A 25,164-nucleotide genomic window follows, 5' to 3' on the forward strand; every position below is an offset into this window, starting at 1 on the left:
ATGGACCCACCCTCTCAAACTGTAAGCAAGCCCCAATTAAATTCTTTTATAAGTTGCTTTCGTTAGTCATGGCGTCTCTTCACAGCAGCAGAAAAGCAACTAAGACAGGTTGTTCCCATTTCCTAGACATTGTGAACAAAGCAGTAATAAATATGGCTGAGTGTATGTGAAATAGGCTGTTAAGTCCCTTGGGTATACTCTGAGGAGTGGTAAAGCTGTATCATATGGTAGACTTATTTTTAGCCTTTTGAGGGTTCTCCACACTGGTTTCCAGATTGTTTGAACTAGTTGGTTTTTTTTTTTGGTTGTTGTTGTTTTTTCAAGACATGGTTTCTCTATGTAACAGCCCTGGCTGTCCTGGAACTACCTCTGTAAACCAGGCTGGCCTCAAACTCACAGACATCTGCCTGCCTCTGCTTCCTGAGTACTGGGATTAAAGGCGAGTGCTGCCACTACCACCCAGCGTGTTTGAACTAGTTTTATGAGGCCCCATTTGTCAATTTTTGACCTCAATTCCGGGTTAAATGGGGTCTGATTTCAAAAGTCCTTCCCTACATTTATATCGCGTATAGCACTGCCTGTATTTTCTTCTAGCGGTTCCAGTGTTTCAGGTTCCACATTTAGGTCTGTGGTCCATTTGGAGTTAGTTTTTGTGCAAAGTGATGGGTACAGGTCTAATGTCAGTCTTCTACAAGTGGGCATTCAGTTTTTCTGGCGCCATTTTTTTGAAGACACTGTCTTTTCTTTTCTCCAGTGTATATTTTTGATACATTTGTCAAATGTTAGATGGCTACAGTTACCTATATGCATGTTTGGATTTTCGAGTTTGTTCTGTTGACATACGTGTCCTTATTGTGCTCACACCATATTGTTTTTATTACTTTGGCTTTGTGATATATACTGAGGACTGAAATGGTAATTCAATAGCATTTCTCTTTTCGCTCTGGCTCATACTGAGGTCTTTTGTGGCTCCATATGAAATTTAGAGCAATTTTTTCTATTTCTATGAGTAATCAATGGGAATTTTGACTGGGATAACATTGTATATATAAATGGCTTTTGGTGGAATAGTCATTTTTAAAATAGTCATTCCACCAATTCAAGACCATAGTTTCCCTTTCCATTTTCTAGTGCTTTTGGTCACTTTCTCTCTTTGGTCAGACATTTAAAGTTTCCATTGTAGAGATCTATGACCTCCTAGGTTAGATTTATTCCTGGATATCCTCCATAAATTCCTAAGGCTTGTTTTATGGAAGTTTTTATTTGTCATGACCAAGGCATTCTCACCATAACTTCTATGTTACTTAGAAAAAAACCACCGTGACATCCGTGTTGTTCAAGTTCCCAAAACGAGAGCTCACGGCACACCCTTCCTCTGAGAGGTCTAGCTGCTGCGGTGGACTTCACAGTTTTACTTTCCTGGATACAAACTTCAAGAGTGCGTTCGAGCGTTCTTCTGATGTCAGCCTTTCTTGGATGATAGTGCTCTCTTCAGCGTTAACAGCGTGTAGCTTTTGCTTCTCATTTTTTCTCATTAACTCTTTGGAAATTTTCATGCTCTGTTGCAATGAAACCAAGAATAAGAGTTATTCAAACAGGAATAATATTATATGATTCTTTTTTGTTTGTTTGTTTGTTGGAGGTAGGGTCTCTCTACATGGCCTTGGCTGGTCTAGAGCACCTATATAGACCAGGCTGGCCCCCAAATCATAAAATCCACCTTCTGGGCTGGAGAGATGGCTCGGAGGTTAAGAGAACTGACTGCTGTTCCGGAGGTCCTGAGTTCAATTCCCAGCAACCACATGATGGCTCACACCCATCTATAATGAGATCTGGTCTCCAGAACACTATATATACATAATAAATAAATTAAAAAAAATAAAATCCACCTTCTGCAGCTTCTTGAGTGTAGGAATTAAAGTAGCACACCACTATTCCTGGCTATTTCTAGTTTTACAAATTGTTTATTTGAGTGTATGTGTGTTTTGACTACTTGCATGTGTACGTACCGTGCGCATGTAGTGATTACAGTGGCCACAAAAGGATGCTAGGTCCCCTTGGACTGGGGTTACAAATGGTGAGCCACTATGTGGGTGCTAAAAATTAAACCGGGGCTCTCTGGAATAGCAGAAAGTGCTCTTGGCTGCTAGGCCATGTCTCCATCCTCCTTTCTGCCTTTTCTTCTTTTCGGTTTTTTCTTTCTTTTTTCTTTTCTTTTCTTTCTTCCTTTTTTTCTTTCTGTTTGCTTTTTGAGACAGTGTTTTTCTGTGTAGCTTTGGAGCCTGTCTTAGAACTCATTCTGTGGACCAGGCTGGCCTGAAACTCAATGAGATCCACCTGCCTCTGCCTCCCAAGTGCTGGGATTAAAGGCATGAGCTCCCACCACCCAGTTACTGTTAAATCTTTCTTAGATGTGCAGGCCTCTCAAGCCTGACTGTGTAAAGATGAACACAGTGAGTGTGAGGCATCTCTGTTATACATTTCTAAACAGCCCTAGATGGATACAAATCTTCTGGTTCCAGGATCACACACTCAACAGTAAGAATGTAAGATCAGCCACAAGCTACTACCTATACAAACTGATGTGCTATAGAGTGGGGTCCCCTAATTATACTCAACCTCCTCACCTCCCACCTGAATTCCAAAGGAAAAAAGCTGAGTGTCTACTGGCATCCTTCTGGAATCATCCCCACGAAGGATGTCCCATTTGACCTTATAACATGGAAATGAAATGTCTAGCTGGTAAGTTCTCTTTAAAAACATCACTATTCCCAACAATATAGTAACTTTCATCAAAATCTAGAGGTGCTTAAAGCCAGCTAAAGACATGCCTTGCCATCTTAGGATGTGTCCTCCTAAGGCACACTTTCCCCTTGGGAAATGATTTCCACATCCCCATAAGTAAAAACCAAATACTAACATTTGGTGAGAGCTTCGCATATGCTTTCAGCCTGGTCCAGATTTTTTTCTCAAAAGTGCTGTCAGGAAAAACTTCAGTGACGAAGCCTTGAGCACAGGCTTCTTTTGCTGTGAGCTTCTTCCCAAAGAGAAGCATCTCAGCTGCCTGCAATGCAAAGCAGGATGTAACCACAGCTTAATAAAGCAAGGCTTCAGCTGACTTCAGAACAGCCAGCCGCAGGGAGATGCAAATGTACTCATGGCTCTTATAAGGTTGCCTGACTTTCACAGGAACAGGGAAGCTAATGGCTGCAACTGGCCAAGGGTTTACAAACAGCTGAGACCAAAACTCTTGAGGGGAGGGACTGGAAGGCCAGCTGCTTCTGTGAGGGTCTGCGTGGGAGAGGCAAGAATGGGAATCTCAGGGCAGAAATGACTTGAACTTTTAGTAGCTGTGGTTTTCTATTTGTAAATTATAACAAGGTGGGGGTGGCATAGCAAAACTATGGCCATAGGGTCAAGCTTTTGAAACATTCAAAATTCCCTTGTCTGTCTGGTTGTCCTAGTGCTGAGCTCTGAGCATCTTCTTTGCCTGCACAGATACTCAAATTGCTTTTACAGGAATGACTTTTCTATAAAACTGGGGCCAATGAGCAAATGTTGTCTCTACAGTTGCAATTTCTCTTTTAGAAGAGTAAATACTTCTAACAATTGAAGTCTGAAAGACTGATACTATTCAACTTTTCAAAACTTTACTGATTAATATGTTGGGCTCTGTGATGTCAACATGGTAAAGTTAGACTATTGTATGCTGCTGCTAGAGACATGCATGGTGCAACCATTAGCAGCCACTGGCTGTGCTTGTGAAGGATCCAGGTTAGACTCCCTGAACCCATATGGTGGCTCACATCATATCTAATTCCAGTTCCCGGGGATCCAATATTGTCTTCTAGCCTCTGGAGGTCATGAGTGAAGCAGTGCATAGACATGCATGTAGGCAAAACACTGATATACATAAGATTAAAAATAAATCTTAAACATGTAATGTATGGATATACATTATGTGTGTGTGATGTGGGGGCATTTACAATAAAAAAAATCTAATCGTCAGCAAGCATTACTCCCACATACACCCCTGAAGATGGCAACCAATGTCTGCTAAGCCCTTCCCTCAGTCCCAACTCTTCAGTTCTGTCTCATTGTCTTTGGAGTCACTCTCCAGAGGACAGACAATGGATTTGCATGAATAGAGAGTTAGACCTGAGCAGCCAGTAGGCCACCTTGGGGGTCTCAACAGGAGTCTCAACACACAGTATAACAACTGGTAAAAGGCAGTTCTGACTGGAAGTCACAGTAACTATGGCTTCATGGGGCTGTTAAGAGCTGGTGACTTCTGGCAGTTTACATGGTCCCAAAGAGAAGATGTTACCATGTCATCTCAGAGGTTGTTGCTCGTCCACACAGTTAGGTGGCCCTGAGCTGACCACATCTATAAGGTTTCCTAGTCCCAGGCCTTCAAGGACTGTCACACAGCTGTGGAGGACAAGGTCTTCCGCTGCCACCAGTGCTCCAGCTCTAGGTCACCAGCTGTCAGACACGGTCCCTGCATCGTGAACTGCAGAGCAAATATCCTGACCCTCCCCTTACGTCGGTTCTCCCCTTGGTCTGGATTTTCCATATTGCAGAGCAAATAGTCATCCTGCAAACTTTGCCCCAGGGAAAGAAGACAGAGTACAGGATTGCCTTGGCAACAAAGACAACATACTGCATTTTAAGTTTTTCTAAGTTACTTTGCTGAGCCCATTATCTTCGGAAATGTGTAAGAGGAGCATGCTTCTGGGCCCTGGCCGAGGGAGGTAAACGGAGTATGAAATGTTGCCTATTTGAGATGAGGGGAGAAAAAAAAGCATTTTGAGTTACTATTTTAACTTCATAATTTTCTCTGTCTCTGTCTCTATCTCTGTCTCTGTCTCTCTCTCTCTGTCTCTGTCTCTCTCTCTCTGTCTCTGTCTCTCTCTGTCTCTGTCTCTCTCTCTCTCTGTGTGTGTGTTTCAGATAGTCTTGCTATGTAGTGCAGGCTGGCCTAGATGTCACTATCTCTACCTTAACCTCTCAGGTGCTAAAATTACAGATATTTATTAATTACTGTGCCCATCTCACAGTTCTTTTTTTAACCCTTCTTTTTTTTTTTTTTTTTTTTTTTTGGTTTTTCGAGACAGGGTTTCTCTGTGGTTTTGGAGCCTGTCCTGGAACTAACTCTTGAAGACCAGGCTGGTCTCGAACTCACAGAGATCCGCCTGCCTCTGCCTCCCAAGTGCTGGGATTAAAGGCGTGCGCCACCACTGCCCGGCTTAACCCTTCTATTTTTATTTTATATGAATGGTTGTTTTGCCTGTACTTCTGTGTACCACATATATGCAGTGACCAGGGACACAGAAGGTGTCATAGCCCTGTGGCTGGAGTTACAGATGGTTGTGAGGCACCATGTGAATGCTGAGAATCGAACCCAGATCCTCTAGAAGAACAGCCAATGTTCTTATCTGTGGTAGCTCACTATTGTGAATGGAGACATTTAAACTAATACTATGTGTTTATTCTATGCACATATTATGTGTATATATACATATAATGGGCATAGAATCTTTCTGTCCCTGGTGTCTTGTCTTTTTTAGAACATCACACACACAGAATCTATGTTCAACGTTGTTCCCCATCACATAGTGTAAGGTCTGGGAGTCACCCATGCATTGCATACTGGTTGCCTCTTTGTTGCTGATGCTGTGTGGTTGTGTCATCTTTTTTTAATCTACATGCACTCTTTCCAGAGTTGTGGCTATTATCAGTAGGTTTAGTCAAGAACCATAGACCTGCTTGATAAAATGTGTACGATTCCCATTTGTACATAATACCTCAATGAAGCTGAGAAACAAATCCTTTTCTGATTATGTCTATCACAGAAGTAGTTGTGGATATTTGTGTACACTTTCAAGTCTCATGGGTAATTCTCACCTTTGAGTAGAATCACTAGTTGTGAGAAAAGTGCATGTTTACCTTAAAGATGGTGCTGACCTCTTCCCCAGAGGCACTGTGATATCGACATCCCATTTTGAGATGTACTTGTTCAGCTTCTCCAGGAGCAGTTCTTGCAGCTTAATCAAGACACTCCATGCCTTGTAGTACCTCATGTTGTCAGTTTATGTCTTTTATGGCCAATGATGCTGAATATATTTTTTTGCATACTTAGTAGACGTGGTTATAACATCTTTGGTTATAGCTAACACGCTTCTCAATATTTTTAAAGTTAAATGATTTGCTTTAGCTGTGAATTATAAGAATTATTTTTAGACACAGGTTACAAGTAAATATCATGCAAAGATTTTTTACTGATCTGTGGCTTATCATTACTTTTAAATAAAAATAAAGGCTCTTGCTACATAGCACAAGCTGGCCTCAAACTTAAAGCAGTTCTCTGCTCAGCCTCACAGAAGAGTGCTGGGATCACAAGGATGAACTATCACACCCTGCTGGCTTGTTTTTTTTTTTTTTTTGGTGTGTGTGTGTGTGTGTGTGTGTGTGTGTGTGTGAAGGGGTAGTGGTGAGGAAGAGTGTAGGAGAGGGTCTTGTGTAGCTCAGGGTGGACTTCAATTTGCTGTGTGGCCAAAGATGACCAACTCCTGACCTTCTGTCCTCTCTGCTTCCTAAGCACTAGGAATACTCCCACACATCACTGCACACATCTCCATCCATTTCAATTTCAGTATGCCTATTTATCTATCTGTGAGTGTGTGTGTGAGTGTGTGTGTGTGTGTGTGTGCATACTCAACGACAAACGCCTTTGCTAGAGCAGCTGTCTTGCCCACTCCTCAGAGTTCTCTCTCTCTCGTTAATGTTCTCTCTCGTGGTTTAAAGAGCCCTTATGTTTCATTTCTTGTGTCTTTTTAATTTCTCCTCACTGCCAATTTTTACATGGATTTTTGACTGATTGCTTTATAAACATGTTCTTTTTTTCCTATACTTAAGAAAAAATTTTCATGAGACAAGGTCTTACTCTATAGCTCAGACAGGATGGCCTCAAACTCATGACAATCTTCCTGCCTCAGCTTTTTAAGTGTTGGTATTACAGGTAAAAGTCAACACATTGTTTATTTATATAGTTTTGTTGGATAATAAATATTATTAAAAGAATCACCGATGTAAGTAGACAAATACTTAAACTTAATTTTTAATGGTAAGACATGGTAGTTATTTTAATGCATATTTGTGAGAATATATGAATTTGGTAGCATATAAATAAAAACATAAAATACTCTCATTAATGTCACTTTTCTTTTTCACCCCAGAAACTTTGGTCAAGAAAACACCCTTAAAGAATATAACAGACAACGTAGCTTCAAGAATATAATCAGAAAAGAAACCACAGCTAATTGGACATAAACAGGTACACATGAGCATGGCAAGGAGCAGTTATTGCATTGCTATTTCCAAAGATGGAATGGTGGATGCAGTTAAGGGCTAAGGTTCTAGCAATGAAATGATTAAAAGTTTTGGGACAATCCCTTACCCTCTCTGTGACAGTTTCCTCTATCTGTAAACCTAGTATGACCTCATAGGGCTGCTGTGTGTATTGTGTAAAATGTGTATATGAATTAAGAGAGTACCTGCGCACTGTGGGCATGCATACATCTATTTGAAAAAATTTAAAACTCACATGGAAACGGTGCATTTGCCAGTAGAGAACCTACTAGCATATTTAGTTGCTAGTATTTAAGACCAGTATCCATCACAGACAACAGCACAGTGATAGGCATTTTAATAGGGTTGAATGTGAGCCTCTTGTTCAATACAGTATTTGTTTGTGAAGTCAATAAAAACCCAGGGAATCTCTTCAGTGGTTAGCCAGGAAACTTTGGCCCCTCCTAAGGAGAAGGCAGTAGAAGAACCTGGGGGCTGCTGGTCTATGATTCTGGGGTAATTACTAAGATAACTGTCATCACATCTGTGTTTACAACAACAAAACTCAGAAACAGCCTAAGGTTTCAGAAGCCAGGCACTGGTAAGATTGGCTAAGTTATAGAAACCAAATACTAGCACTGGTTTCCATCTAAGTGAGTTTTCCCCCAAATAATAAATTCCACACTGAGTATTTAAGGCTAGACAATGTGTTACTATGAACTGCACACAGTTAGTGGAACCAGTTAACTCACATAGTCGCCCCCGCAGCCAGAGACAGCTATAATAGATCTATTCACTTGGTAAACTTCCTAGATATAGTCCACTATTATTGACTATAATTTGTACACTGTACATTAGATCCTTTTAGTCCTATGTATCTGCTTTATATCCCTTACGTCACATCACTCCCACCTAACAAAATGGTTCCTGCCTTGTTCTTTTCCTTCTTCCCTTCCTTTCTTTCTCTGATGCTGCTGGGGGAGCCAAAACAGAGCCTTGCTCACATTAGGTAATAAATGTTCCATTATTAATCCAAACCCTACTTTCAATTTTTAAAACTTAAATCTTCTTCTTTGTATTTTGCATATGTTCAAAATATTTTATTTTTGGTCTCTTAATACAGTAAGAATAAAAATTAAAATACTAAATGCAATGGTGAACACAGGTCTAAACTGTGTTGTGGGCTCAGGACTGCTTGGGGCTTTAGTTCTTTGATAGGCAAGGGAGGGAGAGCAGTAAACGATCACAGTCCCTTCTCACTCTAGATGACTAAACACTAGGCTTCCTGAACTAGGAAAAGAGGACCAAGCAACCTGTGTGGAGGTTATAGCCTCTTCAGCAAGCTTTCAATCATCTCTGAGCATTTGGAGGCAATATTAAAAATAAAAATTGAATAAATATTAAACTCTGATTAAAATACAGAATCACCAGAGTTGGGGTTATGTTTATGGCAATATATGTGTTTAAGAAAATCAATGAACAAGCAAGGAAAAAACCCAAATTGTCAAGTTAGACTGAGTCTTTAAGAACTATCTAAATGACTGCATTCTACCACTGTCTTGCTGTGTTTTCTGTGGCTGTGATAAAACAATGACCAAAAGCAACTTGGAGAGGAAAGGGTTTATTTGGGTTATAGGTTACAGTTCACCATTGAAGGAAGTCAAGGCAGGAACTCAACAGAAGCAGAGGCAGGAGCCATGGAGCAGAAGTGCTTATGGGTTGGCTCACTATGGTTCACTTGGCCTGCTTTCTAGTACTGCCCAGAGCCACATTTGATGGGCGGCAATGTCTACAGCAGTCTGGAACCTCCCACTTCAATCCTTAATCAAGGGAATGCCCCATAGACAAGCCCACCGAACAGCCTGAGGGAGGCAATTCCCCAACTGAGTTTCCCTCTTTCCACGTGACTCCAGTCTGTGTCACAGATAAAAACTAACTGGCACAGCCCTTAGCCGCCATATGTTTGTCTCTAGTCAGTATAAAGGAGAGTCATGGGAGCTCACTCATTAGCCAGGAACAGAATTACCTTGTCAGATGCGTAGACAGCATCAAATAGTCCCAGAAGGGTGACGGCGGGTCCTATAGCTGGGCCATTTACTACTGCTACCAGAGGTTTGGGAAAGTCTATAAAACCGCTTACAAGTGCCCTACAGAAATGGAAATAGGAAAGCAATACATATTTCAAAGTAGTACTACCTAACTATAGAAAGGATTGTATACATTAAAGCTGACACCTCTCTAAAGGGTCACCTTCCCAGGCTAAACCAAGAGCCTTGTAAATGGGAGGTCAGACCATGACTCCTACAAGCTGAGCCTGATTCACACTGTTTCCTGGACAGTGAGTTCAAGGCTGTGGGCCAACTGTGGCCTGAGACATCATGATGGGTGACTACATGCATAACTGCATATCACAGCTCAGGGGGACTGAGAGACTTGGCAGAACTGGGATAGGAAGGTGAAGCCCCAACCCTCCTTCAACAGCTTTCAAGACTCCTTCCAGTGCACAGCCAGCATCTGCAGACACTGTCTATTCACCCTGCTGTGTGGGAACTCAGACCCCCTCTGCCTCTTCCTCACCGTACACTTTGCACTCAACCTCATGAGACGGCAGGATGAAGAGGGGGATCTATGGCGATCATGATTAAGTGACTCAGCACAGACAGTGACTGTTTACTGTTGGGGGATGAGGAGATGACTCATCATTTAAAACATCTGCCAATCAAGTATGAGAAGTGGAGTGAAGCTTGGGTCCCCAGAACCCACATAAATGCTGTCTGGGTGTGGAGACCTGCTTCAGAACTCTGGCCTCAGAAGGTGGAACCTAGAGCAAGCTGGCTAGCAGGATTAGCCATGTGTACGAACTCTGTATTTAAGGAAATGTGTCTCAACAAAGAGGAAAAACAATCAAAGATGATTCTAATGTCTACCTAGGACTCAGCATCCATATGTATATACATACCCGCAAACACCTGGGCCTACACACATGTGAAACACGTAAATGAACAAGCATACCATAAACACATAGGGGGAAGTGGGGTGGGGAGGAGAATGAATCCTTTGGTATGAGACAAATGTCACACTTACCTCAGTGCCATAGCACACTTTATAGCTAACTCCTGGATTTCACCAGTAGCATTAATCAAGTTATTTAGGTCATTCCCACTACAGTAATAGTCACCAGCTCCTGCGAACAGTCAATCAACAGAGCCACGATTCCTTCATGTTCCAACTCATTCTAGAGCTATGTGCATCTGCTGTTTGCAGGGCTCAGCCAGTCACTAGCAGAACACTAGTGAACCTCATTCACACAGTAGGGACTAGCAAGACATGGGTGTTAAAGAACCTAAGTCAATGCAGATGGTGTGACTAGAACATGACAGATGGCCACGTGGTATGACTATGGAGCAGGCTCAGTCTATTGTGGTGTTTAGAGTGGAGCTCACACAGGAAGGGGCAGCTGGACTGAGAGCTGAACAACAGGCAAGGCTAGCAGAGATGGGACAGTGCAAATGAGATTCTGTGTCTGTGGTCTCCAGGGTCTACACAACAGCCTGAAAGAAGAGCCCCCAGCGCTGAAGCAGAGAAAGAACAGGGTGCAGGGCGCGGCGGGGGGGGGGGGCTGCTATAGTCAAGATGAGTGGACAGACTGTGTGGGACTGTCTAGATTACAATAAAAACCATTATCTCTATCTTTAGACCCATTGAAGGTATGTGCTTATTAAAGTATAGTTTGCTTACAATGAAAAGGTTACTTTTTAATGAGTTTTGTTTGAGACAAGATCTCAAGGAGCCCAGGTTGGCCTCAAACTCCCCATGTAGCTGAGGATGTCTCTGAGCTGCTGATTTTCTGCTCCCACCTATGGACTGTCAGTATTGAAGTCCTGTGTCACAATACCCCTGCTGGGAATTAAACCCAGGGATTCCTGCATGATAGGTGAGCACTCCATCTCAGCCTACTTCCCTAGCACCCTAAATAGTTTTGATAACTGTAAACACTGGAGTGATCCCAACCCAAAACAAGACACAGTGATTCTCCCTTATTCACACAAGATAGATTCCAAGATGGTCCACAAATCCCTGAAACATGGGGATGGTACCAGGCACTAACGTATGTAGTGTGTTTTTCTCCTTTCCTATTTATCCTCTATACCCTCAGGTTTTACATCTATGGATTCAACCAACAGAAAACATTTGAGGACCAAAAAAAAAAAATCATTTGTACTGAATATTGACTGAATATTTCTTCCTTGTGACTGTTCTTTCCTAAACAATGAATACTGACATAGCATCATTCTGTGTTAGACATTGTAAGACACCCAGAGGGGATCCAAGATCCTTGGGATGTGTGGGCCTTCTATGCAAATACCAGATGATTTTATACAGGGAACATGAATGTGAAAATTACTATATTGATGAGAGTCATGGACTAGTTCCCAGAGGGTGCTGAGGGTGACTGTACGTGCATACCTGTGACAAAGTTCAACATATAGATTAGGTAAGATATTTACAGTAACAAACTTTAATAATAACAATATGCTATATAAAGTTATTTAAAACATACTGTGAATTTTCTAGACACTCCTACTTATTTTTAGACCAAGGGTACAACACATAACTGAAATTTTGGGAGGCAAAACAACCGAAAGGAGCATTCAGTTAAGAGGGGCTACTGCACAGACGCCTCAGAATGCTCCAAATGTTTTTTACCCTGCCATCCCAGCTGCCGGAGGCAGTCATATCCAGACTCCACCAGTCAACAGAGCAGAACCTCTCTCCAATATTGTAGAACTTGCATGAGTTGAGCCAAACAATGCATACTTTTATATTCTTGATTTTTCTGAATCTTGTTTTAAAGATACGTTTGATACACATGTTTTTATTACTGAGCAGAATTTATGGATAAACAAAAGCTGTCTATTCATCCGTTTTTGGACAGCTGAGTTGTTTTATGCCCTGACTTTTGTGACAGCCACAATGAACTTTACTATACCAGTCAGGTTGGGACATATGATTTATCATGAATAATTATCAAAGCATAGTTATTCTACATCCATGATGTTATGGTTTACTTATAAATTAGACCACTGCACACTGAAAAAGACCTTCAAACATTATCACTCAATTCCTTATATACTAAGAGACTTCCTAAAGAAGAAATTAAGTCTAGGAAAGTCTTACCTGTGAAAACAGTTATTGTTGAGTTATCCCTGCTAGCATTTTTAAGTGCAAGCATAATCTCCTGATACATCTATGTGAATGAAAAGGCAGATAAAAGAACAATGAAAATGAGCTCCACCATCCAGTGGACCAACACTATATCAGTCTGGAAGCCTTCTCTCAACAGAGTGCTAAACACTCATAGAGACTATGTTTTGATGCTAAAAAAGAGGCTGCCTGAGAGGATTCCCACTCCTCTAACAACGGCTGGGTGCACATGATGTACAGGTGCTGTGGCAGATGCACCAAATAACCACTTTGTCCAAAGGTGAGCAAGAGAGACTTAGTTCCTGAACTTTGCACTGGACAGTTACTGTGCTCCAAGAGGGATGGGGCGAAGGAGGGGCATGGAGTAGCACACAGCTTGCTAGAACTGCTGAGGTTGCTGCAGCAGGAGAGAAGAAAGGTGGCTGAGAAAACTGTCCCTGAAACAGCTTCTCAACTGTGGCTTTGAGGAAGGGGATGTATCCTGGGCAGTCTGGGAAACCACAACTAACGCAGAGGTTGGATTTCTCTGTGCTGGAAACAAGGGCACCAGCGCTGAACATCTCTGAAAATCTTGCTGCAGTTTTGTCGTGTTTTCAAAATTAGCATAGATTTTGCTTTAATAAGATTCAGTGTGGGAAAGAGTTACGAGGGGGTGAGTATTTGTAAAGACACTGGAATGTAGAAGCATGAACTTAATACGTGAATAATGATGAGACTGTTTCTTTCAAGGCAGGGGACAGGAAATAATTCCTGAAAATTACAGCAGCCAAGGTGTCTAGGTAGAGCCGGGACCAGGAAAGAGATGGATCAATGTAGATTCTCCTGCTTACCAGCTATAAGAACTTACCAAGTTACTTCTCAACCTGCTGAACTATTTCATTAAATAATGGTGATAAGGTCTTGCAAGCATATATAAATCTCTGTGCAGGAAGTCCTGATTCTTGTATGCTGTAGTGTGTAGCTGTAACTACCCTCCTTACAGAGAAGTCTCAGGGCAAACATGACGTTCTCAGAATTAAGTGCCTTATCAATTTGAAGGTTCACCAGCCACTTTACAAGATTCTTAAGGCTTCAAATGAGCATGCTGTCCCACACTGCAGATGGCAGCCTTGACCTCCAGTTCACCTCCAAGCATCTGCTAAATGATTAACTTATTATCAGTGTAGTTCAAGGAGAAATTTCCAATTGCCCTGGGAAGCAGTTCATTCAAATAAAGCTATTAATGTTCGGCCGAAAACCCCTCTCCTCTCCTCTCTTCTTCCCCCTCCCCTCCCTTTCCTGTAGAATGACTAATAAAAACCCAGAGACAGAAATTGGGGTTCAACTTGAAGGTTAGAAAAGCATTTGAAGCAAAGCAACCAGCCACCAGCTCCTACCTCAACATCAGTCTGAAATGGCGATCCTGCCTCCTGGAATCTCAGAATGAGACTGTGTGAGAGAGCTGTGTCCTCCCATTTTAGATTCCCCCCAATGCTGGGATTAAAGGTGCGCACCACTATCACCCGGTTTCCATGGCAAAATAGTGTGGCTACTGGGATTAAAGGTGTGTATCACCACTGCCTAGTGTGTAAGACTGATCAGTGTGCTTGTTTACTCTCTGAACTTTAGGCAAGTTTTATTTATTAAAATACAAATGAAATGCCACTACACTTCCCCTCCCTCTCTCCTCTTCTTCTGTAACATTTTTGCCCCCCCCTTCTTGTATAAAATTAGGGTTCACAAGCATAGAAAAGCTTAGAAGGCAGTGACGTAAAGACTCTTTGGGGAGGCTTATCTCCCTTTTGGGGTCTCTGTGTATCTCTACCAATACTCTTTTATTTAAACTGATTTAACTGATTTGTGTTTCCATTCATAGCAAAGCTTCATTGTCTCCTGGATATGTAGAACCTACCAGAATCTCCCCAGTTCTAAACAATGCCCAAATTGCTCAGTCAAGCCAAATACTTTAATCTCCTTCCACAAAAAATAGGAATAATGCTCAAATTCTACAGTTGTGTTAGTTAAAGAAATAGAAGAAAGAAAAGTGTGTCCGTGCCCTGGCAGGAGCATCACCTGGAAAGTTATGGCATTCTTTTTGGAGGGCCGATTGAACGTGATCTCCGTGATTCCATCTTCAGATGTTACCACAATGTCCTTAGACTCCTGGACTTTCGCATCAGCTCCACTTTTGCCCTGGCTAGAGGCTTCAGATGAGCGACTCACACTGTACACCAGATCTGCATAGTTCTGCCTGGCAGTTTCCTGTGGATGGCGAAGACCTCAGTCTTTAACCTAAACAACTTGAGAAGCATACTATGCTAATAAACACCACTATGCAATAAAGAGCAGAGTCTTTGATTCAATAGCGGTGCATCGCAACTTCAAAGGTGCTGGGACAGGTGACCCATATGTGTCACTCCAGCCACTGGGAGGCCGAGTCCTGATTGTGAGTACAGCACCAATCTTAGCAACAATAATGAGAAAAAGAAAAAAAAAAACTTCAAAAAAACTGAGAATAGCCATTCACTGAGAAACTAAGCCTGCTGTCCTATAGTCTATTACAGTAGAATAAGTTTACCTTCCATGCACCCTGCTTGGTTTTATTGTCAAAGTCAGGCACACCTGATTTAGGCATATTCCAGTGTCTTCTGCAGTCTGTAGAGAGCACAGGGGTGGTTGATATGCAGTATGCAAGAGAAAGCCTTTGAGAGGGTGGAGAGGGTGGTTCTAAGATCCTGAGTTCGGTAATTTTGAATTTGTTATCACAGCTTTCACAGGAAGTGAAAATGCTGAGCTAATTTTCAAAAGTCAGAACATTTGGAAATCCATATTGTATTCTAAAGTCCCATCTATGATTGCAACAGTTTCCAAACATTCACAAGAGGCTGCGTTACAATAGGTAATTAATCCAATAGAACACTTATTAAAATTTATATCACGTACTTTACCTACTTTCTTTTGTGCTTATTACGAGGGATCTAAAACATCCTACACACCGCTCTAATTCCACGTTGACTGTTTATTATGCATTTCTCAAGGTACATTCTACTTTGTAACCAATGGCACCATTAACAATAACCAGAACCCCCCCCCCAGATAATTTCTAAAACTCAGTCCAGATTCAAAGTTGCCCAATTTGCTAAAGTATCTTTTCTGTGGATTTATGCTAATCAGAGAGAATCAAACAAGGGCCAAGCTGTTAGGTCTTTTATTTAGTAGGGATATTCAGGGCTGTTCTGTACTTTAACAGTATATCAAGGCCTAATCATCATATAAAAAGCAAAACAAGCCAAGTAGTGGTGGCACACGCCTTTAATCCCAGCACTCGGGAGGCATAGGCAGGTAGGTGGATTTCTGTGAGTTCAAGGCCAGCTTGTGAATCTACAAGAGCTAGTTCCAGGACAGGCTCCAAAGCTAGAGAGAAACCCTGTCTCAATCCCCCCCCCCAAAGCAAAACAAAACAAAACCTGCAACCTGCATGTATGCACCCCAAAGTGGGTCAGCAATGCCACCCAAACATTCAAGTTGCATGTTAAAAGGAACTCAAAAAATTTTAAAGATATTTTTTAGGTATTTGAGTGTTTTTTCTGGCTGTGTGTGTACCAGGGGCATGCCTTGTGCCCACAGAGGTTTGGAACTGGCATTAGAGAGGGCTGTGGAAGGGGATGTGGGTGCTGAGAGCCAAACCTGGATTCTCTCAGAGGAGCAGCAAGTGCTGTTAACAGCTGAGCCCTCTCTCCAACTCCCTCAAAATGTTTTTAAGCAACACCAGATCTCAGGGTCACACTGCTTATCCAGTGCACGGTCTTAGCTTCACTTGGTTTCCTGAATCCTCTTTCAAGAGTTCCATTTGGTTCACTACATTTTCGACGTCCTGCTCACTGACTCTCATCCTCGGTTGCCAGATGCATCTGAGCACCCGGGAAGCTAAAGACTTGCAGGAGACTACAAACAGCAGTTTCTATTTGTCCCTAGCCCTTCATTTCTGCTGCAGGATTGTTGATTTGCCTCAAACCCTATAGAGCAAAATGCCATGTTTATCTCTCTTTTCTCTCTGCTGTCCCAGCAAGCCAGCTTCAAATGTTTCCTGAATAAAATCTGTCTACAGATTATTTTTTCCCTTCAAAAAATAAAAGTCTTCATTTTGTTTTAACCCGACAAGGGCCATTTTTCCAAGGAGAAAGGAAAGGAAGGTTTAAAATGTCCAAGAATGGCTCATGTAAACAACTTTCCACAGACTGGTACGAACTTGTTCAAATGAACCAAGGTAGGTTTTCTTTTAAGAAAGTCTCTCATGCCGGCGCTTTACTGCAAGCACCACGTTCCTGGCTTTGCTCCTGATGCGTAGATTATTTGTACTGTTACACATTGGTCACTCTGTCCAGCCACTTCTCTCAACATAGCGAACCAATTGTTTAAAACCTACACTGCTGATAACGGTCTGCCAGTGTGTAACTCCCAGCTAACTAGCAATCTTGGACACACGGCTCCGAGCATCCTAAGGAAGATCCAGGCTGGGTCGGCAGGAATAGGAGCTGCCGGTACCAGAGATCGCGGCTCATTCAGGCTTGGCAGTCATCCTGAGAAGCTCATCCTTACCCTTCGGGACATGCGACGTTACTCTTTAGAGCTCTCTCGCTGGAAAACCACAAAAGGAGTATCCTGCTTTCCTGCTAACCAGACCAGATAGAGCGGGCGACTCCGCGGGTGGGTGACAAACCCGGCTGACAACTTTGGACCAGACAACGGAGGCTAAAAGCTTACCTCGGACACCAGCACCGCGCCAATCTCTAGGTCGCGGAAGCTAAGGCCAACATTGAGGCAACCCAGAGTCCTGACGCTTAAGAAAGGCTGGAACCGGTGGGAGGAGCTAGGCAGGGGCGGATTCAGACGTGAGTCTGGGCTGTGAGTGAAACTAGGGTCTCAGGGAGCAGGGGAAGGTGGAGCCAGTAAGTGAGGCCTCGGCACAGGCAGGTTCGGGGTGTGGTCTGAGGTGGTTATGAGCGAGCTTTCCGGATAGGCGCTTGGTTGCTAAAGAAGCGGAGCAGAGAGAGCTGAGGCAAGCGCTTGGCTCTGGACTAGGAGGACAGGGCGCTTTGGGCAAGCAAAAGTCTAAGGGTGTAGAGTGCAGTCACCGGAATCTGGGAACTGGGTTCAGAAAATAGGGCTCAGGGGATAGGATGCAGAAGGTAGGGTGGGCTTTGGCGCAGGAGGCAGGGAACCTGGTGCTAGGCATAGAGGGGAGGATGCTGGACGCAGAGGGTGCTGGGCTTGCTGGCAGGGTTCTGGGTACAGGGGCCAGTGGGCAGGATGCTGGGATCACTGGTTCAATGAGGGAGCCCTATATAGAAGTTGAGGGCTCTTGGGCTCTTGCAGTTCCCTTTAAAACAGTTCAGTGCCGAGGCCAGTTGCCTTGTGAGGGAAAAACACTTCCCTAGACGGCATAAAGTCTGACAGCGTTGCCCAACCAACAGCAAAAGTTAGGAATCTGAAAGCAGTCTGAATTCCTTCATCTCACTGCGGGCTCCCTCTCTGGATCTGTTGTCCTTCCACAGCTGTTTCTTGAGTTTGTCTCCCCCTCCCCCACCCCACTCAGTCTTTCCTCAGGTCTCACTGTTTCTGCATTGCTGTAACTTGATCAGCCCTGACTGGCTTTGCTTTCTTCCCACCTCTGCAGCCTGCTTTCCTCCTGCCCTCTGACTGATCTCCCTACACTGTAAATCTGACAGCTGTGTTTGAACTGTGGCCCAAAGTTCTCATTTGGGAAACATCTCTCAATTCCTGTGTCGATGGCATTTGGGGACAAGACCTTTGAGTAGTGACTAAGGTGAGACATTAACAAACAGCATGAAGGCCCTGGCCGGTTGCCAGAACCTTGACAATTAGACATCCCTGCTTCCAGAATGCCGAAGTGGCTTCTGTTGTCTGTAATTTACCCAGTTGGAGGCTTTTGGTTGTAGAAACACAAAATGGACCAAGACACTGACATGACTCACGACAGTCTCTTGATCCTTCCTCTGTCACTGGAATCTTGAGTGGGTCCCTTTGCCTAATAAGTAACCCAAACCTCTTAGTGTAACACATGATGAAGGCCTTAGAGATTTGGCCCATAATGTCTACTCATCTCTCCTGCTTGCCCTTTCCATTCATTCATTCACACAGTCATTTATCCATTATGTTAGCTTTTTATGAGATAGTCTCACTGTGTATCCCAGGCTGGTCTCCAATATTTGGTGATCCTCCTGCTCCTGCCTCTTGAGTTCTAGGATTATAGGCTTGCACTATGGTGTACAGCTCTTTATTTTTTATTTAAAACCATTTGTTTTGAGGCAGAATCTCACTATAAAGGCCCTACTTGAACTTGTGTTGATCCTCCTGTCTCAGCCTTGGGTTGCAAGTAGACATCCCTGCCTGTTCTTCCTGTTTGGAAATGGGTGTCCAGCCTCTCTGGGTCTCTGCAGCCCATGCTTTCTCCATCCAGACACTGTTTGACGTGAGGTGTCTCTGACCCCCTGGTTCACTCTAGTCTCCTCCTATGATCCTACTCTCTCCAGAGCTGGCCTATTTCCTAAGACAGATGTCACTAAGTTTATCTCAGACTAGCAATTTGTTCAGCCCTCATCTGCTATGTCCCATCTCTGGGCACCCTGCTTGACAGTAAACACTGGCTGTTTGTTGTGTGTAAGTGAACTGTTGAAAGCTTCTGTCTGACCTGTGTGTTTCCACATCTGATGACAACTTCAGGTCAATTGTCACCTGTGGGTAAGCTGTCAGACAGTGTTAACTGATTTTATGCTCACAGGCATTTCTTTGTCTGTGAGTCACAGCGCAGGCAAAGGAATTGGACTTGTGCCAGGTTCCTGTGACGAAAGCACCAGGGAAAGTGGGACGGGGAAAATCATACGCACATATAATTGCAGGGGGAAGGGGCCTATTATGACTCAGTTAATCTCGAAAGAGTCTCTGTACCCTTTGTTCTCCCTCGTGTCTCCTGCTTCAGTTTCATGATCCTGCTTGAGATGAACAAACCTGTGTAACTGTGACGGAACAAACTTGGGTTCTGTTTCTATCTCTTACCAACCTTCCCTCATCTTTAATCTTGTTGTTTTGAGACAAGGCCTCATGCGTCTCAGGCTTATTTCAAAGTCTCTGCATAGCTGAGATGATCTTGAACTTCTGATCACCCTTCCTCCATCTCCAAGTTCTGGATTATTTGACAAAAACAGGTTCGAATCTAGGGCTTCATGTTTCATCGGTAAGCATTTTACAAGTCAAACCACTTGTAAAATGATACAATATCCACTGGATAAAAAAATCCGCTGATACCTTTACCACATTTTATTATTATTATTATTATTATTATTATTATTATTATTATTATTATTTTATTATTCCCAGGATGACCATAAAATCATCTTCCTGCCTTGAAATCACTAGAGCTGGAATTGCAGGTGTATACCATGACAATCTCGTCTCCTCTCCTCTTCTCTCCTTTCCTGTTCTTTTCTCTCCTCTCTTCTCTTCTCCCTTTCTCTTCTCTCCCCTCCCATCCTCTCTTTCCCTGTCTACTCTCTCTTCTTATTCCTCCCACCGCCCTTTAAGCTAGGGTCTTGAACATAGTCCAGGTTGGGTTCTAAATCAGGATAGTTCAGTCTTTCTGGGATTACAGTGTATGCAATATGCTTTTCTTTTGCTTCATCTTTAACAACCTGCCCCTCCAGAGAGTGTTCTAAGTCAAAAGAGGGACCTTGGTAATGACCTCTTACTTTCTCATTTCATGGTTCCAGCTGAAAAAAGTGAACGTGTCTTTAACACTGGTACCCAGAGAGCTAATTGATTTTGATGAGGAAGAAAACAGTTATTGGGAAGAAGATCCCCCTTGTGACGGGCTCTTGACCATTGTCTTAATGTAACCCCCATTTGTCTCATAAACCCCCTTTGTGCTGCCACACGCCCCTGAAGATGGAGATCTGAGGCAGGAGGGACTCTGCTGTTTTCCTCAGTGCCTGTCACTGGCAGCAGCAATGAACCCATGCAGCTGACTGGGTGACCTGATGATCATCCTCAGGGATGCAGGGGGCTCATCTGCTTGAGAGACACAAGAGCTCCTTCATGACTCAGGGTCCTCTACTCAGGAGACAGAAGAGTGGCCCTCAGACTCATTTGCAGGATGGTGGGAATGAAGCAGAAAGACAAGAGGACTCTCGGATGGAGTCGAGCGCCTACATCGGGAGAGGGATGTTATGTCTGTGCCTCAGCAGCAGCTGTGTGTGACCCAGGGACTGTGAGGCTAATCAGCTGTAGCTGAGTTCAGTGGTCAGGGACAGTGCGTGCTGCTGGGATCCCTGTGTTTTCTACAGGATTCTGCCCTTGAAGAGGAGACTGTTTGCAGGTGCTCTGTGCATGCTTGAAGCTTGAGAAGGGGGCACTAGTAAAGAGAAAACGTTCATCAATGGGGTTCTTAATAACACCTAGATCACAGGAGTGTGGACTAGGGCCTAGTCTTGTTAAACAGTCTTGTTTGAGATGCTCTCGGAAAGGCCAGCACAGCTCCTTTTCCAGGGTATGCAGCTCATTATGTAGAAGCTCCAGGTGTCAGCAGTGTGATGGAATTAGAACCAGGGGTTTGAGAGGAGGCTTCCAGAAGCTGCCCTCTCTCAGCCCTGTTTCCTAACAAGCTCTTCTGCCTCAGGCCACCAGGAGTAAATCTATTTCCTCCTGATTCTGTCTGACTTCCAGGTTTTCAGGACAGCAGCTAGCAGTCAAAATCTGAAATTCCACTAACACAATTACTAAGCATTTTTTTCCTCCCAGAATCAACTTGTTTTCTCTTTGTCTCTTTTTTTTTCTGATTATGCTGTGCATCTGTGTCTCACATCACAGCACACAAATTTATTCAATGATGCTAAAAATAGCATGCTGAATTTTACCCACTTCTGGGATCCTCCCTTACTCCAAATGCTTATAATTTAGAAAAGAAAGACATCTCAGAAATAAACATTGGCTCCATTTGCCTTCGTATTCCTCACATATTCATGGTTTCCTTGCCACAGCCATAGTAACAGATTTTTTGGGGAGTTGGGGAGAGGTCTCCCTGTAAATCTTCTGTTTACAGAGAAAACCAAGAATCAAACCCAAAGGTCTCACTTCAGGAAGTGAAGCAAGAGCTTAGTGATAGTCAGGGGTGGGAGGAACATCCTAACTCTGCAAGCTCCCTTCCCTGCACACAAGTTGATCTTCAGGGTAAACCCTCTCTGCTCTATCCTCTGGGGACTACAAAGATCCACATAGTTTCTTGAGACAACACCATTTGAGGAATTTTAGAAGCTGAAAAACATCTGACTGCCTTCAGATGCATTTTGGTAAAAGATAGAACGTGTGTTTATCATGCATGTAGATGTAACTCTCGCCTGAATGGAAGTGGCTGCAGAAAGCTAGGAGTAGCTCAGTGAAGTGTGAAATGGTCATGGAAACAACAGGCCTTCAGATCACTTCCAATCCTGAAGAACAATGGACCTAAAGTAGACATTCAGGTAATAATCGAGCTCCTACTGTGTCTAAGGTCCTAGAAAAAGGATGTTCCACAGAAAGGCTAGTGTTCAGGAAGACTAGAAGGTAGACCTTGATGTAATAAACTCTCTAGTGAATGTGAAGTCACTCTGGCAATAGCACAGAGCAGTGAGGGGGAAAGGGAAAGGAGCAGCTGAGGTAGCTTCTCTTATCCAAGGCTGCCTGGTATGAGCTGTGGCTCAGGTGGGAAGGACTTCTCCCTAGGGATGCTCATTGTGAGGTGTGGGGGATGGGCTATTGCAATTGCTGTGTTTGTAAACAAAGGCATCCTAGGTCTAGAAAGGACTTTGGTTGTCTTCTACTCTTGTTACTCATTTTCTCCCACACCAGAAACACTTCTATGGCACCCCCTACTGGCCATTGATGCAGTCATTTCCAAGTGCAGTAAATAAAGACCATTTCATGGTGTCATTATCTGTGGATTCCACCAACCATAAATCAAAAATATTTGCAAAATCCCAGTCGAACCTTGTACTAAATACGTACATAATTTTCTGTTCGTTAGTCCCTAACCAATAGAATGTACCAACTATTTGCATGGCACTTATAGTTTTTCTAGGTATTATAGCCAATGCATGGACCATTTAAGGTACATGGGATGATATGGGTAGCTGTTCCATTTTCTATAAGGGATTTGAGTCAGCACATTTTGGTATCTATGGGGGCTCTTGTATCACTTCCCTGGACATCTCAGATGGTCTTCCACATACACTGGACTCCAGAAGTAGGCTCTACTACCAGTGAAGGGAAGAACTTGCCAGCAAGAGAGAGCAAGCAGGCAAAGAGCAAGAGCTTCCCTCTTCCATGTCCTTTATATAAGTGCCATCAGGTGTGGCCCAGATTTAGGATGGGTGTCCTCACCTTGAATGACCTAACCAAGAAAAAATTCTCACCGTTATACCCAGCAGCTTGGGTTTTCATCAACTCCAGATATAGGGAAGTTGACAAACAAAAAGAGCCATCACAGCTACTATATTATGGTGTGTGTGTGTGTGTGTGTGTGTGTGTGTGTGTGTGTGTGTGTGTTTAGTAGGCATTATGCTTCAAACATGAAAATTTCTACCTGGCTTTACTTAATCAGCTGAAATTTCACATGTAATCACATGTGATTTTCCTGGCCATCTGGGACAGCTAGAAGATCTGCTTACTGTGCGACAGTTCCAACATCTGGGTAATCATGGGACTGACTCACCTTCTCCTTCTCACTGTGACTGGCCAGCCTTCCATATGCCAAATGAGTGTGGACCGTGTCATGGACACTGTGACTGTAACCCTGCATGGCCTCTGTTCTTGGAAACTTTCAAGTGGAGGACTGTTTTAGTAAGTGACTCAGACAACAGTTCCATTCTTGACTTCCTGTGAGTGGTGGTGATGGTCCCACTGTGACTTCCTGTGAGTGGTGTTGACCATCCCACTGTGACTTCCTGTGAGTGGTGGTGACCATCCCACTGTGACTTCCTGTGAGTGGTGGTGACCATCCCACTGTGACTTCCTGTGAGTGGTGGTGACGGTCCCACTGTGACTTCCTGTGAGTGGTGGTGATGGTCCCACTGTGACTTCCTGTGAGTGGTGTTGACCATCCCACTGTGACTTCCTGTGAGTGGTGGTGACGGTCCCACTGTGACTTCCTGTGAGTGGTGTTGACCATCCCACTGTGACTTCCTGTGAGTGGTGGTGATGGTCCCACTGCGATTTTCCAAGGCTTTGCTACGTTTGTTTGCATCTGTCCTGTGCATGAACCTGAGACTTGAGGTTCAAGCACAGAATCAAGGAGAATTTGTTTTTAAAAAAAGAAGACTCATTTTCATGTGTATAGATGTTTAGCCTGCATGAATGTCTGTGCACTGCATGTGTGACTGCTTGGATGCCCTGGAACTGAAGTTACAGATGGGTGTGAGCTGCCATATGGCTGCTGGGAATAAAACCTGGATCCTCTGGAAGAGCAGCCAGTGTGCTTCCACTAACCTATCTCTCAGTCTAGAACACTTTTTCTTAGCTTTGGCATTTTCTTCTCTCTTTAACCCTCAGGGAGCCCTTTATTTTGTTGTTGTCATTTGTTTTCTTGGACTAATGTCTAGCTGGACACATCATAGCCACAACAGTGTTCACCAAACAGAGCTCTGCTTTGGGAGCAAGAATCTCCTCCTCACTAGAGGAGCCAACAGTGCTGTGTTTCCCAGCCAGGGAAAGCTGCTTCTCTGTATTTGGGTGGCTTTTCATGATCCACTTTATAAGAATTAACTTATTTATATGGGTGTGTACTACATATGTTCCTGGCACCCACAGAGGCAAAAAGGGTACATCGGGTCTCCTGGAACTGTAATTACAGAAAGGTTGGGAGCTATGTGGCTGCTGGGAACTGAACATGGATCCTCTGGGAGAGCAGCCATATCTTTTAATCACTGAGCCATCTCTCCAGCCCTTCCTAATCCACTCCTAATTTAAGGATTGTAACATAGTCTCTTTCCATATGTTGTACGGAGGTTTTGTACTGAACAGGAGCTTTGGACAATAGTTGGCTCCTGGGGTGTGGTGGTCCTGGACTCTGCTTGGCTTCTTACTTGACTCTTTGGCACTTCCTAGTCTTTTTACTCCAGGAAAGCTTTACTCTTCCCGTTTTGGGGTCTCAGCCTGTGAAGACAGCAGTAGCAATCTCATCTTTGGTCCCTGGCATCATTTTCAAGGGATAAAATATGATAGGCATCAGGCACTAGTAACTTGTCAAAATCATAATGGTTATTTCTATTCACATTTTCATAAAGCTGAACACTGCAGACTAAGATTATCAGAATAAAAAAAAACAAAATTTAAAATACTTTCAGGTTTTGATATTATAGCTACCTAGAACCTAATTGTTGAAAGAAAGATAAAAATGTAGCAATATTTTATTAAGAAACATACGCTATTGCTGTTTTTATCTGTGACACACCAGTTGCACCTGAGTCTACCACTACCTCAACTGCTGACTAGGAATCTGCAGCCACTGTCACCTCGCTGCTGAGGCCGCTGCCCCAGGGGAGCCTTCCTGTCCCACACTGCTGCCCAAGCCACCTCCACATA

At 43.4% G+C, this 25,164-nt stretch overlaps 1 protein-coding gene across 1 annotated transcript; it reads right to left on the reverse strand.

Moving 5' to 3' along the window:
• Positions 1 to 1,325: 1,325 nt before the first annotated feature.
• LOC130885534 (enoyl-CoA delta isomerase 2-like) lies at positions 1,326 to 23,383 on the reverse strand. Its single transcript, XM_057787069.1, has 8 exons — positions 23,297 to 23,383; positions 17,299 to 17,385; positions 14,608 to 14,796; positions 12,529 to 12,598; positions 10,435 to 10,534; positions 9,377 to 9,497; positions 2,921 to 3,064; positions 1,326 to 1,559 (listed from the first exon to the last, which is right to left on the reverse strand). Exons 1-8 carry the CDS (start codon positions 23,381 to 23,383, stop codon positions 1,404 to 1,406), a joined length of 954 nt encoding a protein of 317 aa, XP_057643052.1. The 3' UTR covers positions 1,326 to 1,403.
• Between the last annotated feature and the right edge of the window lie 1,781 nt (positions 23,384 to 25,164).

This window comes from Chionomys nivalis, chromosome 13 (assembly GCF_950005125.1).
Source record: "Chionomys nivalis chromosome 13, mChiNiv1.1, whole genome shotgun sequence".
Taxonomy (NCBI): domain Eukaryota; kingdom Metazoa; phylum Chordata; class Mammalia; order Rodentia; family Cricetidae; genus Chionomys; species Chionomys nivalis.